Source organism: Cupressus sempervirens, chromosome 2, assembly GCF_028749045.1.
Source record: "Cupressus sempervirens isolate cs-2001-9-10 chromosome 2, ASM2874904v1, whole genome shotgun sequence".
NCBI classification, from domain to species: domain Eukaryota; kingdom Viridiplantae; phylum Streptophyta; class Pinopsida; order Cupressales; family Cupressaceae; genus Cupressus; species Cupressus sempervirens.
The window spans coordinates 753699719-753720068 of NC_143119.1; the positions used below are offsets into that span (position 1 = coordinate 753699719).

At 38.9% G+C, this 20350-nt stretch overlaps 2 protein-coding genes across 4 annotated transcripts in view; both read left to right on the top strand.

The window, feature by feature from the left end:
• The window catches only part of RECQL2 (RECQ helicase L2), a 308097-nt gene that overhangs the window by 182058 nt on the left and 105689 nt on the right, over positions 1 to 20350 (top strand). The window contains exon 14 of the mRNA XM_089815375.1: positions 20166 to 20232. Coding sequence (XP_089671501.1) covers positions 20166 to 20232 — 67 coding nt within the window. The remainder of the gene's footprint in view (positions 1 to 20165; positions 20233 to 20350) is intronic.
• LOC149575611 (uncharacterized) lies at positions 1485 to 4531 on the top strand. 3 transcript variants are annotated; one of them, XM_089815373.1, is made up of 7 exons: positions 1485 to 1801; positions 1991 to 2651; positions 2762 to 2994; positions 3112 to 3264; positions 3350 to 3750; positions 3855 to 4260; positions 4396 to 4531. In XM_089815373.1, exons 2-6 carry the CDS (start codon positions 2023 to 2025, stop codon positions 4242 to 4244), a joined length of 1806 nt encoding a protein of 601 aa, XP_089671499.1. In that variant the 5' UTR covers positions 1485 to 1801; positions 1991 to 2022; the 3' UTR covers positions 4245 to 4260; positions 4396 to 4531. The 3 variants fall into 3 exon arrangements, with proteins under 3 accessions (XP_089671499.1, XP_089671500.1, XP_089671498.1); XM_089815374.1 differs by having other exon boundaries at positions 1994 to 2651; XM_089815372.1 differs by having other exon boundaries at positions 1485 to 2651.

The window sequence follows — 20350 nt, forward strand, 5'->3', positions numbered from 1 at the left end:
CCAAAATTATTATTTAAGGAGAACGCTGCTCCAGAAGAGGTCATCGAATGGAAAATTGCCCTGACTTGTAGAATTTCGAATCTTCATTAATCTTCTGTAAACCCTGTTTGAAGGTGCCTCCCTGGATGTAGTGAAATGTTTGGAATAAAATCGCCTTATTTTCCTTGCCAACTTCGAACCCTCAAAATCAATTCTCAAATTCTTTCAACATTAAATGGCTGAATACCATCTCCAATGAGCAACCCTTCAGAAGATATCTCACTTCCTCAGTTATGCAGATCCAAGGGAGTTTTCGTTTCCAAAGACCTAATGGAAATTTGCAGACCAAAGACCACAAATTGCTCCAATATAATTAGAAGTAGAATCCACAAAATCGCTTGTCCAAATGGGTGCCTCCTGCCCTCTATTTATTCACTTTTTTAAGAAGTCACTGGGAGCTTCTAGAAACATCTTTTATAAAATCTTATTATAATGCACTTTATTATTAAATAACTTTATAAAATTAGATAAATAACTTTATAAAATTAAAAGTGCAATCTCAATTCAACATAAGAACATGTAGGCCCCACTTACTGTATGTAGGATTAATTATAACTCTCCGAGAGCAAAATGCAATCATCTGGCAACACGATGACTCTCTCTCCAAAATCATTTGCCTACGAGAGTCAATGATAGACAAATCTATTGTAGGAGTCATGTCGCTAGAAAGGGGACATGACAGATACTTAGCCTCAGTTGAAGAAAGAGCAACGTTATTTTGCTTCTTACTCTGCCAATAAATAGGGCCAGAACCGTGGTGAAACATATAACTTGAAGTAGACTTGCGAGAATCAAGGTCCCTTGCATAGTCTGAGTCTGTATATCCAACCAGCTGAAGTCTTGTACTTGCTGCATAATGTATCCCATGTTTATGTGTACCCTAGACGTAGTGCAAGATGTGTTTGGTGGCCTTCGAATGAAGCTCATATCGCTCTTGCATGAACCGAGAAGCCATGCCAACTGCAAAAGCTATATCAGGGCATGTATGTGTCAAGTAAATGAGACTCCCAACTAACTGTCTATACAATGTAGCATCAACAAGTGGAGTGGTACACTTGGCCTCTAACTTGACATCTGAAAGAAAGGGAGTAGGAGCAAGCTTGCAGTCACTCATGTGAAATTGAGAAAGCAAGTCAAGAGCATACTTGGATTGAGAAAGTGTGATCCCTGTTGAAGATTGTGTGATCTCAATACCGAGGAAATAATGTAGTAGACCCAAGTCTGTCATAGCAAATCTGTCCTGCAAGGAGGTCTTGACACTAGCAATGATGGATGAAGTACTTCTTGTCAGAGTAACGAGAATCGCCATAAAATCGCCTGAATCGGCGATTCGGCGATTAGATTCAGCAATGGCGATTTTTTTGGAGTCGGAAATCGCCATTGCCGATTTCTTCAAGTGAATCGCCTGAATCGCCGATTCAGGCGATTCAGGCAAAAAATCGCATGAATCGCCTGGAAAACTCGGCAGGAATCGCCCGCGGCCAATAAAGTATAGAGTTGTAAAATTTTAAAAAATTGCTTGGTTTTTTTACTTTGTTTTTGACCATTTCTCTTTGTTATAACCCTAAAGGGCCTTCTATTTATTTAACATGAGTAGAAGAGAGGAAAAGTGAGAGAGAAGAAGAGAAAAGAAAAGCCATAGGTTTCTAACCGGCAAGAAGAAAGAACACAAAAGAGATCAGCAATCCATTTGGGGAGGCCATCAATTGCATTGGGAGCATTAGGGAGCCAATCTCAACACTCCTCAACTCATTTGCAAGAGGTAAGTGCTCTTTTTTTTTTTGCATGTTAGTGTATTATGCATTTTTTGTTAAATTTTTATAGTTTTCAAGATTTTTAGTTTAGATCTTGAATGTTCTTTATTTTTACTAAGTTGCAAACTAGGGTTTGTTGTTTTGTAGCTTTTATTAGCTTCAAACTTTGATATTTTACATATAAATTTTTATTGCAGCAGCCTTTGCTTTCATTTTTTGCAAATTCGCAATGGGTAGAAAAGATGAATGTTGGAAATATAACGAAGAGTTTCCTGGAAGAACCAAATATCAAACAAAATGTATTTTTTGTAAAGAAAAAATAACTTCTGGGGATATTTATAGATTGAAATACCACATTGCTGCTATACCTGGACACGATGTTACAATTTGCACTCACCAAACTCCTGAGGCAAAACGCACTTGCTTAATGGCATTAGAAAAAATTGAAAAAGACAAAGCCAATAGGAAAATGCAACTTGAAGGGTTAAGGGGTATTGGCTCCCATGTTCCCGCATTCGCATCTGCAGCCGCATCCACATCTGCATCTGCATCTGCATCTGCATTAGCTTCTGCATCTGTAGGTTGTGTTGGAGAGGGTTCTTCTAGGCCTCCTTTTTATCCTAGTTCTTCTGCTCGTGCTGGTGCTAGTCGGTCACATACTGAGACAGAGTCCCACACCAACCTATTGCAGCCTAGAGTGCGGAAAAACAGAATGGATAGTTACTTTGTGCCCCGCACTACTCCTGGTTCCCAACCCACGCTTGAGGGCATGGGTTTGAACAAGGAAATTCATGATGCTGCCAGAAAGGAGATATGCAAATTTTGGTACTTTTGCAACATTCCATTTATTGCAGCCAGGTAATTGATTCTTTTTTCGTTGTTTTCTTTAAAGTTAAAATTAAAACTTTAATTATATCTACTTGTTTTATAATTTGAGTCTTTGACATCTAAATTTTTATTTGTGACAGGGCTCCTTATTGGCAGAACATGATAGACGCGGTTGCTATTTGTGGTCCGGGGTTTAAAGCCCCAACTGAGGCTGAGTTGAGCGGATACCTCTTGGATGAGATGGTAGAGGACATGAGGGTTGAGCTCGAGGAGAACCGAAAGGAGTGGATTGCAAAGGGTTGCACCATCATGACTGATGGTTGGACAGATAGGAGGAATAGAACACTCCTCAATTTTCTTGTATCCTGTGGAGGTAATTGATCATTCTACTTTCCTACATACATAATTGTAAATTTTGATTTGTTGAATGCTAATTTGTTGATGATCCATTTAATTTTAATATTCTAATTCGTTGTTTTGTTACTTGTAGGATATACCATGTTCATCAAATCTATTGATGCTTCCGCACATGTAAAAAATGCCACATACTTATGTGAGGCTATTGAGGAAGTCATAGCAGAGGTGGGAGAACACAATGTGATCCAGGTGGTGACGGATAATGCAGCAAGTTATGTTGCTGCAGGTAAACTTTTAACTTTTCAAGTTTTGAAAATAAATTTATTTGAATTTTGAAATTTGAATTTCTAATTGACTGAAAATTGTTGTAGGTAAACTTTTGATGGAGAGGCACCCCACCATATTTTGGTCCCCTTGTGCGGCACATTGCATTGACCTCATGTTGGAGGAAATTGGCAAACTTGAGTTTGTCAAGTCATGTGTGGAAAGGGCAAAAAACATATGCAAATTCATTTATAATCATTCATTTGTCCTTAGCACAATGAGGAAGTACACAGAAGGAAAAGAGTTAGCTCGCCCAGGTATCACGAGGTTTGCCTCGAATTTCATCACCTTGCAGTCCTTGTTGACATCAAGGGATGAATTGAGGAGCATGTTTGTTGGGCGGGAGTGGATTTCCTCTTCCTATGCTACGACCACTGTAGGGATAGATGTGGCGGATTGCATATTTGATGAGGATGGTTTTTGGAAACCCGCTAGAGAAATCCTGCAGGTAAATTTATTGCAATTTAACATTTAGTATTTTACTTTTACTTTAAGTTATATTATTTTATATTTAAGTTTTGACTCAAGTTTTTTGTTTTACTTTATATGTAGGTCACTGAGCCCCTTGTAGCTTTGCTACGAACTGCTGATGGGGAGAAGCCCTCTATGGGCTACATTTATGAGGGCATGGATAGGGCCAAGGAGGCCATCAGAGCCCAATATGCAGGAGTGCAGGAGAGGTATGGCCCTATTTGGGACATCATCGATAGGAGATGGCAGAATCAGCTCCATCGACCCATCCATGCAGCAGCTTACTTTCTGAATCCGGCATATCGTTTCCGTCCTGAGTTCAAGGCGGATGCGGAGGTTCTCACTGGCTTATACACAGTGATTCAGAGGTTGAGTAGCGATGAAGATAGCGCTGCTGCGATTGTTGAGCTAGACCAGTTCAACAATAAAGAGGGGCCACTTTTCTCTAGCAGGATGGCCATTAATGCTTAGACAACACTACAGCCAGGTAAAAATTAAATAATATATTCAATGTTCATGAATCTAGATTCTAATCTTAAAGTTGATTATGTAATTTTAGAGTTAACTTGTAATTTGTAAATGAGACTAATTGTTTCTATTTTCAATTTTTCCCTTATTGCAGATAGATGGTGGCAAATGTTTGGGGCCACAACCCCAAAACTTCAAAAAATTTCCATTCGTATTCTGAGTCAGCCAAGCAGCGCTTCTGGATGTGAGCGCAGTTGGTCCATGTTCGAGCACATCCATTCGAAGAGGAGAAACAGGTTGACAGTGCAGAAGTTGAATGATATTGTCTTTGTTCATTACAACCTCCGTCTTAGGATCAGACAGATTTTGGGCACTGACTCCTCTCCGATCATTCTAGAGGAGATTGATCCAGAATCAGAGTGGCTCACAGAGGTTGTGGATCCAGTCTTCACTGAGGAAGACCTTGTGTGGGTTGACCAGGTGGATATAGAGGCTGATGCAGCTAGAGCACGTTCTTCAGGCATTGGTAGACGCACACGTGCATGCACAGGCACAGGCCCTAGCGACGTTCATGAGCCCATCTTACATGCGGGAGATATGGCTCGGCAGTCCTCTAGGACCTACATTAGACGCCTTGCTACTAGGCAGACTGGATACTCAGAGGCTGAGGCTGAGGCTGCAGCCGAGCTTCAGGATGATGTTGAGGATGATGATGATGACTATGAGTCTGAGGCTTGAGCTGGAGCCTTGTTTTTATATTTTGTTTACAGATATTGATACTGAATCATTGATAGACATATGTTTCAAACTTTCATGGATCTTCATCTTAGATTCTTACATACATTTATGATTTGATGTCTTATGGATCATCTTACATACATTCTATGATTTAAATCATTGTGATCATTTGATTTCTATTTACTTCAGCTAGCCTACAATTTACATTTTAGATAACATAGTTACATATGTGATGGATTTTATGTTCCATGTTTATGTATGTTAAGTTTTAACTTCTATTTGATGATGTTATGGTGTGTTTAAGTTATATTCAATAAAGGGTGCATGAAATAAGTTTTAAATTGTTAAAATCTTTAAATTTAAAGGGTTTTTTCAAATTTGCCGATTCATTGCCGATTCATTGCCGATTCATTGCCGATTCACGATTCGATTCGGCCTTGCCGATTCCGATCCGATTCCGATTCTTGTTACTTTGGTCTAACCAATTGATGAGACCTGAAGGTGTTGCAGGCATGGAGTGTCTGTGGTGGAGAGAACAATAGAGCAAGCCTTTCGAGAGGGGTGATATGCTTTGAAGCACTTGGAGTAGGTGTTGGATGTGAAGCTGTCTTATAAAAACTCTTTACCCCATGTGGTAAACACAAACTTCCATGTTTATATATGTTGAGTTTCAACTTCTATTTGATGATGTTATAGTGTGTTTAAGTTATATTCAATAAAGGGTGCATGAAATAAGTCTTAAATTGTTAAAATCTCTACATTTAAAGGGTTTTTTCAAATTTGCCAATTCATCGCCGATTCACCGACGATTCACCCCCGATTCACGATTTGATTCAGCCGTGCCGATTCCGATACGATTCCGATTCTCGTTACTTTGCTTCTTGTAATGATCAAGTCATCTACATAAAGCAGGAGTATCAAGTTTGAGTCATCCTTCTGAAGAATGTAAACATTCGAATCAGAATGACAGCTTGTGAATCTTGGTGAGAGTAGGAAGGAATCCATCTTGGCATACCAAGCCCGAAGAGCCTGCTTAAGACTATAGATAGACTTCTTCAATCTGCAAACCATTGTAGAATCCTGTATGAGCCCCTGTGGCTGCTCCATATAAATCTCCTCGTGAAGATCATCATTCAAAAAAGCACTCTTTACACCCATTTGATGTACAACCCAACCATGATCTGCAGCAATAGCTAGTGTCAAGCGAATGGAGTTCATCTTGGCGACTGGTGCAAAAGTCTCAGTATAGTCAATACCAAGAACTTGTGAGAAACCTTTGGCAACTAGTCTAGCCTTATGCTTATCCACACTTCCATCCGCTGCAAATTTGGTTCGATAGATCCACTTACATCGAACCAAGTTTCTTCCCTTAGGAAGTGGAACTAAGTCCCAAGTGTTGTTTTTCATCAAAGAGTTATATTCTTCCTCCATGGCCTTGCCCCATTCTGAAATCCCTGATGCTTCCTTAAATGACTGTGGATCCGAAGCAATGGCAATATAAGCATGTGGAAATGATTTGTACTGTAACCTTGTCCTTTGATTGTTTGAAGGATTCCCCACCAATGAACTTGCTGAATCAAGGGTTTGTTGTGCCCAATGAGGTTTAGTGGAAGAAGAAGAAGGAATGTCCTCAACTATTTGTGGACCCTGCGAAGGTGGTGTCCTGTGAGTCAAAGTTGAAGGAATCTCATCTTCCGAGTCACTATCATCACTATTATCACTTTCCACGAAGGAGGAAGAAGGAGGAGTTGAAGAAGCCAAACTTGGACAAGTTCCTTCGAAGTGAACAGTCCTCTCAAGAAAGATTTCATGTGTCTTTGGATCCATGAGTTTGTATGCCTTAAGATGGTCAGGATATCCAACACATATACAAGGTTTGCTTTGAGATTCTACTGCCTTTCGCTTTTGCGGAGGTATCCTTGCCCATGCTGGACAACCAAAAACTTTAAAGTGCTTTACACTTGGTTTTTTGCCACACCACACGTCAAAAGTTGTAATTCCATCTAAGGCCTTATGGGCACTTTTGTTTGGATGTAATTAGCACAACACATGGCTTCTGCCCAAAACACTTGATCTAGATACTTATGTTGAAGCATACAAGTGGTCATCTCCTTAAGGGTTCTATTCTTCCTTTCGGCAACACCATTCTACTGTGGCGTGTATGCAACTAAATGTTTAAGAGCAATACCCTCATGATTGCAAAAGTCTATAAGCCTGGAGTTGACATATTCCCTGCCATTATCTGTTCATAGAATCTTGATGGCTTTTCCTGATTTTTTCTCAACTTGAGCTTTGAAGGTGATAAACTTATCAAATACTTCACTCTTATGAGCAAGAAAAAAGACCCAAGTGTAGCGTGAAAAATCATCAATAAAGGTGAGAACATAGCGAGCCTTACCAAAAGATGTTACTGGAAATGGGCCAGCTACATTACTATGAACCAATTCAAGAACAGCAGTAGCCTTCCAAGACTTCCCCTTGTCATATTTCTCTTCGGGATGCTTACCTGCTTCACAACCTGGACATACACCCTCTGAAAACTTGGCTTGAGGTAGACCGACCATATCCTTGCTGCTAAGTTGTTGAAGGTAGCGATAATTGAGATGTCCAAATCTCTCATGCCATAGTTTACATTGTGAATTTGAATGAGTCAACAATGCAAGGGAAGTGGACTTAGGCACAAAATGAGAAAAAGAGTAAAGTCTTGTCTCATGATTAGCCTTTCCAACCGCCACCATAAAATTATCTTTGAGATTATTCACCACAACTGTATCTGGAAGGAACTCCACTTTGTTGCCACATCCATAGTGAGTTATTTGGTAGATGGAAAGAAGGTTGGTGCTAAGGTTAGGAACATGAAGAACATCCTTGAAGATGCCATTGTCCAACTCAACAGTCCCTTTCCCTTCAACTTGCACTTGAGTATCATTACCCACATAGATGTAAGGTACATTTGATGGTTTCAAAGAGGAAAAATGGTCCCTTGAAGCACCCATATGATGTGTAGCTCCTGAATCAAGAACCCATTCCTCAGCATTGTTTGTACTTGCTACCAAAGCTTGTCCCTTACCTTTTGAAGTGGTTAAAGATCCCTTATAGGCATTTGGTACATCAATTTTTTGTTTGCTCATTAGGTTTACCAATTCATCAATCTACTTATCCTTACACTCATGCTCATTATAACCATTCTTCTTACAATAGGCACAAGTTTTCTTCTCCCTTTTGTTGGAATTGTTACCTTTTTGTTTGTTTTTGGAAAAAGACTTGCCTTGTTGTGAGGAAGATTGTTGAGTGGAAGAAGATTGATGCGAGGAAGATTGTTGTTTAGAGGAGGATTGTTGTGTGTCATCTTGTGGCTTAGCCTTCCACTGCTACTGCTTCTTGTTGGAGTTTTTACCACTTGAATTCCCTTCATTAGCTACCAAGGCTTTGGTCTTGGAGGATTGGAGAATTCCCATACTCACTAAATTGTCATGTTCTAAGACCAACATTTCTGAAAATTTCTTGAATGAAGGCTTAGTGTAGGCACTACCCATTGTTAATCTGTGAGTATTATTATTGGAAACAAAAGGAGCATATTCAGGTGGAAGATTAGTCATTATATGTTTGATCATCTTTTCATCCTTGATGGGTTCACCACAATCCTTAAGTTGTGCCCTATACATGTCTACTTAGGTAAGATAGTCTTTGATGGTGTCGAAATTCTTAGGATCCAACTTGAGAATTTTGTCCTCGATGGTGTAGGCCATGTCTTCATCTATGGTCCCATACAATGCTTCAAGTTTAGCCCAGACTTCTATTGGATTGGTAAGTTTCCTAACATGATATTTGACAGGATCTGAGATATTCTTAAGCAAGGTTCCTAATGCCATTTCTTGTTTGGATTCCGAGTCTTCTTTTCGAGCTTCATCGGCATCAGTCAGAGGTTTCTTTGTTGCACCAGTTACATAATGCAACAAACCTTTTTCAACCAATGGTTCCTTTATGTTGTCTTTCCAAGTAGCATAATTATGTGGAGTTAACTTTGAAAAACAACCCATAACGCAAGAGCACAATATCAAGGAGACACAAAACACAATACCCCCCCTCCCCCCTGTCATGTCCCAACTCTAGCTTAGTCTAGCAAAGACATGTGAGTTAGCTTATTATGGGGTCTTGTAGGTTGACAGGGTTGGATAGAGACCGAGTATGGTTATTCAGTGTTGGGGACTTGGTGTTCTGGCGGTTATTGATCAGTTGGGAGACGTTCTTTGTTTTTAGGTGACAGTTCCTATATTTATGGGGTTCATTCCTACTTTTGAGGAGGTATGATCATGCACAGGATTGGGTTTCCATGAGTTTTCTCTTTGGGTTTAGTTTCAGAGGGATAGAGCTTGTTTCCTAAAATTTAGGAGCATCCCTAGATTTTAGGGATGAGACTGCCAGCGGATCTTTGATTTCCGACTTCAGTCACAGACAGGTGACAGGATGATTTTATGGTTTGTGATGTCAGTTGGGCATTTTGTAGCTATTTGGGTTATATTTTTAATATTTCCTAAGTTAGCATTTAATAATTAAATAAGGCTAAGTTAATAGCCATTTTGGAGTAATAAGGGGAATTTTGACCTCGTTTGGATGTGTACCCCTTGGTGTGATAGCTCTTTGGAAAGGTCTTGAACTTTTCTAAATCTTTCTCTTTGGTCTCAGGGCGATTCAGTGAACAGATTTATGTCTATGGAGAAGAAGGGTCATTTTTAGTAACATTGCCACTTTAAAATAAGACTTAAATCACTTTTGTAACCCAACGCCTTTTGGAGTCACTTTAGGGTTCAATTTGCTTTGGAAGGGGTTATAAGGAGATGGAGGTGCCATTCCTCATTCATATTATGCATTTTAAACTTGTTTACAAATTTGCTCTGCTTGGGCGATTTTATTCTGGGACGCAAACCCCAGGGTATTTACTGGCTGGGACGTAACTCCCAATAGTATTTGGTCTTGGAATTTTCAGTGGTATCAGCTGTTATTGGGGAAGGAGGACGCCATTTCAGCTTGGGTCTGCAGTATTGTTTAGCTGGGCACGATTATTGGTACATGGGAAAGTGAGCCTTGCAGCAGTAGCCACCATTTGTAGCACTTTGAAATATAGAGAGTTGGATAATCAGTAGCAGACGTTTGCATGTTCATAGCCCTTTTCCATCAGCCAGTTTGGCATTATTGTTAGGGAAAATGTACTGGATCCTTTATTTGGCTCTATAATTCAAAGATCTGCCTGGTATGATTTGTATCAATTTTGATTTTGCTGCATATTGTTATTTATTTTCAGACTTTTCATATCATTTGCTCCTTCTCATTTCTATGTTGAATAATCATCAAAAACGCAAAAACAAACAAACTCTTTTGCATTTCCGTCTAGTTCTGCAAGAAAACTTTAACAAACAGGAAAAAGAAAATTAAAAAGAAAAAATATAATAAAGCTACAACAGATTAGCGGTAGAGATCCATCAGGGATCTTTCAGTGGTATCAGAGCTCACATCTTGCTAGCTTGTAGGGTTTGTGAGAATTTGTTACAACAGTTTTTGGCATCTGGGTATTGGATAAAAAGTTTTGATAATTCATTTCAGCACCTGGGTACTGGCTAAAAAGTTTTGATAATTCATATTGGCATCTGGGTAGTCACTAGTTGGTGGATTGAATACAAATCTATGCATCCTGGTGGAGAAATACACAGGGTCTACGAGCGCAGGAGAAACCAGTGGCAAGCAGAGGCCACAAGAGACACACAGATACCAACTATGGGTGAGGCATAGGGTACTACTGGCGACGGCATGCCTACAAAGGTAGAAGAAAGAGAGATGGTGTGGACCCTATTCACTACTCAGCCTAGGATTGCTCAGGCTTTAGACAGATTACAGGATACCTTGGAGCGTTTGGAGATGGGTGGAGACAGAGGCAGGCAAGGTAGATTAGTTTCAGTGGCTGGTAGTCAGCGCAGCCATCAGTCCCATTCTTCAGTTGGGAGCTCCCTTCATTCCAGTAGGAGGCATCGCCATCATACACCTACTACAAATAGGCCATTGCTTCCCCAATTCATACCAGGTGAACGGCCAGCACAGGTGGAACCACCAGAAGTGGGGTTTCAGGAGTCAGTTTTGGCGGCCACACCTGAGTGGAGAGCTCTACCTCCTGAGGTTAGAGACGTCTTCCCTCTTCCCCAGTATTGTGCACAGCGTAGAGATACAAACAGGTTCAGGGGAGATCGTGGTAATAGACTACCACAGCAGCAGCAGAATTATGACCTCAACAGAGCTACTGGGAAGATTACATTGGCCCCATATAATGGCTCAGGAGACACTAGTGCACGAGCTTGGGTCCACAAGCTAGACATATATCTTTCATTAAGGCCCATGCCTGAGCGTGAGGCTATTCAGTTTGCTGTGTTGCATTTAGAGGGGATTGCCTATGATTGGTGGCACCATGGATCGGTCACCCAGGATCATGCCTTAGTTCACTCCTATGCTGAGTTCATCGAGCGACTCATTGCACAGTTTGACCGTAAGGATACAAAACTTTATTACAGAGAGTTGGCTCACCTTAAACAAACTGGTCATGCAGAAGCCTATATTAATGAGTTCCAACATATTGCAGTTATGGTACCTGATATGCCCTAGAAACGTAGTGTGATGTTGTTCATTGAGGGTTTGCAGGATAGGCTAAAAGCGTTGGTACGTGCTTTCCAACGAGCTACTCTTAAGGAGGCTATTGATGTGACATTGAGACTGGATACTATTCCCACTTCTTATCAGGCAGATAAGAAACCATTAAGAGATTCACGGCCTACACAGAAGGCCAATACATCACAGAACAAAGGAGGGACCTCATCTAAAACTCCTTGGATGAATTAGGAGACGAGGAATGAATTGAGGAGGAAAAAGTTGTGTTTTTCTTGCAAAGAACCATGGGAACCAGGACACCGTTGTATGGGTAAAGGAAAGGTTCATTTGATTGAGGTGACTTCTGAGTTAGGGGATGAGGAGGTTCCTGATACTGATATTGAGGATAATACAAAGGATGTTGAGCAGTTTCAGACACAGTTGGAGTTAGACACCCCTGAGCCTGTGGCATCAACTAAAGTAGCTATGGCTACCCTCTCCAGTTATCCTAAGTTTCATGCCTTTCGGTTGAAAGGTACACTTAAGGGTAAGCAGATCACCAGTTTGGTAGACACAGGTGCTACACATAACTTTATTGATCAGAAATTAGTTGAGAGGCGTGGCTTACAGTACGAGGAGTTTGGTGGTTTTGGAGTGAAGGTGGCTGATGGTGCTATCTTGGGTTGTACCCAGCAGATTCCACAACTTAGTATTTAGATGGGAGATTATACTTTGACTGATGACTTCTATGTGCTTCCCATAGAAGATTATGATGTGGTTTTGGGCATGCAGTGGTTACAAGGTATTGGGCATTATATTATTGATCACCACCGTATGCAATTAGAGTTTCTTTCTGGTGGGTAGAAGGTGATTTTGAGGGCAGCGTCAGATGGTGGACCTAGAGAGGTGACTTCTCGCAGGATGGAGACCATCCTTAGGCATAATGATGTGCTTTGGGCTACACACTGTTTGGTTAAATCCAAAACACCCATATCTCAGGATGACCGTGTATTTCATGTGGACATTCAGTCAGTGATGGGTCGTCACGGTGGAGTGTTTGGTGATATACCTCCTGGAGTACTACCAGATAGAGGGTTTGAGCATGGTATAAAGGTGGAGCATGGAGCGAAGCCAGTGATTACTACCCCATACCGTCATCCTAGAGCCTATAAGGATGAAATTGAGAAGACTATTCATGAGCTATTGGACATGGGTTTCTTTCGGCCTAGTTCTAGCCCCTTTGCTTCTTCTATAGTGCTAGTTAAGAAGAAGGATGGGACTCTACGGATGTGTGTAGACTATAGAGCTTTGAACAAGAAGACAATAAAAAATAGATATCCCATTCCGCGCATTGATGAGTTGTTAGATGAGTTACATGGGGCTGTCTACTTTTTTAAGATTGATCTTCGTTCAAGCTATTATCAGATACGGGTACGGGCAGAGGATGTACACAAGATTGCCTTCCGTTGTCACTACGGGCACTATGAGTTTCTGGTAATGCCTTTTGGCCTTACCAATGCACTAGCTACTTTCCAATCCTGTATGAATCATATCTTCAACAAACAGTTGAGGAAATCGGTTCTAGTGTTTTTTGACGACATATTGATTTATAGCAGTACTTGGGAGGACCACCTCAGACATCTCGAGGAGGTACTTAGCATAATGGAGAGTCAGTCTCTATTTGCTAAGCTCTCCAAATGTGAGTTTGATTGAGGGAGGTGTTATATTTGGGTCATGTGATCAGTGCTGAGGGGGTGAAGGTGCATGAAGAGAAGATTCAAACGATTTAGAATTGGCCTGTTCCTCGAAACATTACTGAGTTACGAGGATTCCTTGGATTGTGTGCTTATTATAGAAGATTTGTGAAGCGTTCCTCGCAGTTGGCAGCACCTTTGACAGATCTCACTAAGAAAGGGGCGTTCAAATGGACAGAACAAGCACAGGGGGTCTTTGATAGACTCAAGGAGGTTATGAGTATTTCCCCTGTTTCAGCACTACCTGATTTCTCGCAGCCATTTGTCCTAGAGTGTGATGCTTCGGGTTTGGGTATAGGAGCAGTGTTTATGCAGAATAGACACCCCATTGCCTATGAGAGTAGGAAGCTGCAAAACAATGAAAAGTTGTACTCTACCTATGATAAGGAAATGTTGGCTATTATGCACCTATTCCTGGTAAAGTGGCACCATACAGAGATCTTGAGGTTGCTACTGGGTATAAGAGGGCATTTAGCAGGCTCTTTAGTGATCTAGATGTGGCATCAAATGTTAGGAGAGAGTTTGTAGATTTTCTCTCAGGCAAAAATGCAGAGCCTAATGCAATCAATGACCAAAGTAGAATGGATGCCATTGGATGGTGGTATTTACATGGGCAAAGTTACATGTACCTCCAACCTCTTGCCATTAAGATCTTGTCACAAGTATGTTTTAAAGTTTTTTTCCCTTTTCTTATGGACACTTAGCTTGTCGAATTAGTACTCTTAAATTCCTATTGTATTGTAAAATTACAATTTCTAATCTTTTAAAATTGTGTTGGTTGTCTCTGTAGGTTGCGAGCTCTTTAGTTGCTAAGTGGAATTGGAGTACGTACTCCTTTATCCACTTAGTAAACTGTAACCGGTGGGGTTCGAAGAAAGTAGAGGACTTGGTATTTATTCACAACAACTGGCGCCTCTTCTTACGCAAGGATCCAGGATATAAGGGGCCAGAGAAGTTTTGGGATGTACTACTCAAGACTTTTGACTTGGATATGACTGTCCAAAATATATCTAGAATTGCCTTGCTAGATGTTGAGGAGGATGAGGAGGATGTGGTTGCATCTGGGGCTGGTGGAACCAGTTTCGGTTCCAATGATGAGGAAAATGATATAGACGAGGATGAAGGCATTGATCCCTCATATTTTGATATAGACGAGGATGAACACATTGATATATTCAAACTATGAAATGACTTAGTAAGTTAGTTTTACAGCTATTTGAGATTTTTTTTTTTTTTTTTTGCATATATATATATATATATATACTCACAAACCCAAATGGGGAAATTTTTTTTGCCCGAACCCACAACCCTGAATCCCGAACTCGAATTTGTCCCCGAACCTGAATCAACAACTTAGCTTATTTTAGTTACACTGTTATTGTACAGGATCTCTGATAGAAATATTGATAGAGATATAATTCTGACTTACCTTTCTTTTATGCAGAAGTTCAGATCTCCAAATTTGTTTCCAATGAGTCAAGTGCTGATGATGTATTTGGAAATCTGTAGGTGGTATGATCTTGGGGACTGCAAGTATGTTCGGTGATTGATATTGCTTTGTCCACCAATGTGCTATTATATTTGTATTCTACCAAAAGACATGGCACCATAGGGGCATGACTCTACCTGGCCAAAGGCCACGTAGAGTCATGACCCTACGTGGTCATGACTAATCAAAACTCTCTTAAACACTGATAGTAACTAATGTGCCTCTTCATTAACATGCCCGATACAATAAGAAAACTTGGCAACTATGCATATCAAGTTATATGTAAGATAAATATGCACAGCTCGATGATTAGTAATCATTCATATGAAAGCCTGATACTTAGAATATCGATAGTGATACTAAACCCGATCCCTAATCGGTATGTTGAACTATAGCAAATGTCTTCAACTCGATATGAATCGTAGAAATATATATAATCAAAGAGTTTAATCTTTAAGATTACATCTCATATTTTATCCGACAGAAGCTATAAAACATTAACACTTTATTGGCAAGGTTGCATGGGTATGTGTACCTACACCCCTAGGACATGTACCCAAGTCCCTGGAATTGAACAAAAAGCATCATACTTAAGGACCTTGATTAAGATTTCAGATTTTTGTTTCGATTTTTTGTTTGTGTATCAACTTGCTGTTTATCAAGCTTAATTCAATAGGTAATCAGTTTGAAACTTTGATACAATAGTGATCAACAGTAAACTTATCACTGTTCAAGTCAGAAGTTTATCAACATGTCATTTTTACATGATTTATGATCTTGTTCATGTTTCAAATCTGCCTTCTCTATTATGCATCTAAACGTTTAGTATCTATTATTATTACAAACATATTGCAAATCTGAAACTGAAAACGATACGTTACATCTACAAACTTTATCATTGTTCTTGTTTTGAAAAACCATTGTTATGACTCATATTTTCAGATCTCTATAAATAAATTGATGTACCCAAGTACCCTGTCTATTTTGAAAAATGGCCAGACCTGTACCAATTCTTGTACGCTAAGCAACCAAGTACCCCCATCCCCACACAACCTTGTTTATTGGACATAGTTGTTATTATTCAACATAGGAGTACAAGTTTTAATTAATTGAATAGTGTTGTCTATATAAAGGCATCATTATCAAACATGTCAAAATGGCAATTGAGATACAAATGTATAATATCCCTTCCTAAGCTGCCCTTAACTTTTTGATTTGAGGCTCAAGGAATATTGTGAAACATTTGTCATGAAACCTCAAATGTTTCGTTATTTATTTCCAGATTTACTTTTGATTGCTTCAAATGGTTTCAAATGATGTTCAAATGCTTGCAAATTAACACTACAATGTGTTAGCAAGAAATTAGGTGGAAATGCAACTTCTTTTGGTCTTTTCAAATGCATATATAAGAATTCTAGATAAGATAAGATAAGATAATGATATTAATGTCCAACAAAAGACCAAAGAGAGGTCTATGGGACTGAAAGATTACAACAAAGCGGGACTGAAGCCAATAGGAGCACACAAAGGTGTCTGAAGAAAAGCAACAACAACAAACAAATACAAGCAACAAAAAGCACTAAGAGGTTTTCTTGGGCGAAAAGAAATCAGTCACAGAATGATACACGTGTTGATGCGTAGAGGTACTACACTGTCTCCGACCTGTCCCAGAAGAGTGTCGCTGGTGCCTATAAGTAGAACAGGATTTGACACATCTAGAAAGCTCACTAGGCTGAATAGAGCTAGAGGGCCTTTTCACACCATGCAAGAGGGATAAAGGTTTAAAAAAGCCAGTAATGAGCTGAGTAGATGAGTGCCGGTGTGGAAGTAGAGTCTGAATCATGCTATCTCGGAGCATAGTGGCCTTACGAAGATACAGTGCAAGGCATCTCTGATGATAATAGCTGAAGAAATCATAGAGAGAGAAGCACTCTCTGAACAAATAAAAGAACCTCCCTCTGATCTCATAATAAATAGGGCATTGAAAAAGAAAATGAGACTCATCCTCAACCTCCCCTAAAGAACAAAACAAATAGGTCCGCTCCTCTTTGCCAATATGATAATCCGACTGAGCCCAAAGACGGTGAGAACCAACTATGAATGAACCTAAAGAGATCCGCAGGGCATGAGACCAACGCCGTGAGAGATAGCTAGGCCAGGCAATAATCCCATCTGAGATCTCCAAAAAGTGTGTTGCATAAAATGACATCCGTGGGATGTAAAATGTGCACCTACAGCCAATGGTCATTTTAAAAAACACTTAGCATACAAGTTATACACTTATCATTATAAGCATTACAACAACATGAGGCTTGCAACTTATAACTCCATTAAATGAATGCAATCCCAAGAAGATATCCCAACACTCTTGGCTTACATTAGTAGCTCAATTCTAGGCCAAGTCTGATGTAGAAAATTCTTCTACAAGAACAACTAAACTAAGTCAATGCAACTACAAATGACTGATAATTACAATGCTTCAAATGCTGATTTAGTGCCAAACTACTTGAAATGTAATAACTGATATGAAAAACCCAGCAATGGAGGATGCCTGGAAAAATTGATTCGATTCCCATGTGCTCAATGAATTCACCCCCAAAGAGGTAGCTACCAGCCTCATAGACCACTACCAATGCTTATAGAATTTTCTTGGGATTTATTTGGCCTTGGAATTATTAATTTTTGACGTAGAATACATAGAAATGCAATAACTTGGAACTCACAACACAAAAGAACAGAGGGCACAATAAATTATCCTGGGAAAACCCTCCACTTAAAGGTGAAAAACCCTGCCCCACAAAATTTTGATCTTTTATTAGATGCTAAAGAAAATACAAAGTTCTCAAGCTTATGGTTGTTGACACTAAACAATCCATCAATCAGTCTTAAACATAGTTCGATCACTTTAACTATTCAAATACAGAATATAAAAATTCTCGAAGTATCTCACAGATACAATCGACAATGAGAATAACTCATACACACAAAATTATTGCTCACAGATCATAAACAAAATGATACTGTAGCATATATTGCACTTATTATAGATGAACTTTTTTATAAACATGGAAAATATCAAAGTTTCACACACTGAGGTTTGTGTCAAAACTAAGAAATGATCAGCAAACAATACTTTTGCAATCGATGCTCTATCCAACTGATGAGAATGAAATAGTCATTTCCTGTTGAATACAAAGAGACATAGCCATTACACAAGATGAATCATCAAAAGTTAAGATGCTAGATGTTACATTACACGGTATAAATTATAATCACTGTCCGCTTGAGACTTAATATGAAGCACCGCAAAAGCCATATCAACAGCATTAAAAACGTTAATGAAAGACTTCACTTTATCTTTAGAAGAATACATAGCCACAAAAGAGTCTCTGCTGGAGATGAAGCAACTCTCAATGATACATAATGGAAAAACAAGAAATGAAGATAAACATCCACATTAGTTATCAAACCAAGGAATGATGACCAAAGTTCAAAATAGCAATTATACTCTGAGAAAACTGAAAGGTTCAACGAGAATGAAAGATTTCTCTTGCATCGACAAGAACATTAATCAAAGCCACTATCAATATGCCCAGAAATTCAGTGGCATTTATGCAGCAATTAATTTGATATGGTGACGAAATAGAACCCTTGATGAACCCTTGTGCAAACTCGAATAATAAGCTAGATACCTCGGTGTTTATTGTTCATGATACTGTAGTAGCTCAAACAAAATTTAATATGCAAATGACTAATATTTTAATATTCTGATCTGCAAATATATATACTTCAAACCCTTACGTTCTTGTTATTTCTTGTCTAATTTAGCACAAATAGAACCTCTGTATGAAATTGTCATTGATGTCAAATTCAATGGATATTTCACCACCTCAAATGCTGCAACCCAGAAGAAATGATGCTCTCCAATGACTGACTGAAATCAGAAACCCTTGGCTTCTTCCCCTGAATTCATAAAATAGAGGCACCAAAGAGTGAATCAATTTCCTTATGTGAAGGCATTTTATAACTCACCAAATACAAATCGAGCTTGAAGCGTCAAGCTTACTCCTTGCATAACTTAAGGAGCATATGTGCTTTTGTTGCAATATTTGATGTATAATAATATATTATATTTCCCTCCATTTGGTGCACAACAAAATCATATAAAGTATATCTTAATAAACTGTTATGTCTCCCTTTGAATTGACACTTTATATTATTTCTCATATGCACTTAATAATTTGTCTTTATAAACTTTAAATAATCCCTTTTTATTATAAAGTCTAATAAACTTTAATGATACACACTTTTAATTAATTATTAGTAAAGTATTATTTTACTAATAATTAAAATGTCACAGCTCCAAAAAACTCATTATTTTGATTAACCATCTGAACCAAGGAGTCAATCACTGCATCCTTTGTCCATGTGAGTGCCTTTCTAGAACTAGAAAGGGCTCTCTCGATCAAAATGTCAAGCTTACTATAAATAGTAACTATATGACACTGAGCCTAAACAAAGTCCCAACTTGAGCATACTGGATTCTGGAGAAGACAGAAACCCCTATTAACCAAGCCTCCGCTTCAAAAGACCCTCTATCCACAATAATAAGCCTATGAGGGACACAATAGTAGGCCAATCCCTAAAACTCTGATGCTCATGAAAATGCGACATTATAAAATGAGATATTGGCATAGGCTTATATGGTTTCAATTATCAAATAAACATTAGCAAGTTCCGTACACATTATGCACTTCCAATGGTTTGCAAATCCTGCAGAATCCACCACAACTAGCATAATTTTATGGCAGTATTCAGTGATTAAAGTATTCTGTTAGCATTTTGACTTAGAAAATGGTCAATAATAGCCATGCCTAACACCAGTTCGATTGGGCTAACGTTCTCTAAAATTGTCTACTTTTCAAAGAACAGAATTGTCCTTCTTGGCAAGAGCTTTGCAGCATTTGGGTCTTGTTTATCTATTGTCAATGATAACTTATTAAATTGTAAATTTTTAGTGGTTTTTATTATTTACTTTCTCAAGATCTATTTATTTTTGTGCTGCTAATCTCATTGTGATCCCTAAATTGGAGGGAAAAAACTACTGTTTTTGTTGTTGTCTCTGCTTGTCCCAAAGCTCTATAAACACTCATGCCATCATTAAATCTAGATCAGTATACTATTGTTCACAAGCATTTTGTATACTCTCTATTTTTACAAATAATGAAAAATTAAAACAGGTGGTAGGTAACCACAATGATAAAAGAATGCTGTCATTAGCCAATCCTTTGTTGAAATTTTTCTCTTTTGCAGTCAAAGAGAACTTGTCGACGCGCAGCATTTTTCCGTCATTTTGGGGAACCACCACAAGAATGTAATGGTGAGAAGAATTTAACAAATTTGCATTCCTAACAAAAAAGATTTAACTGTATGAAACTCAACCACAATAGTAAAGGTGTCAATCCTAAAGTAGTCTGACTTTGGCGCTTAATATTTTT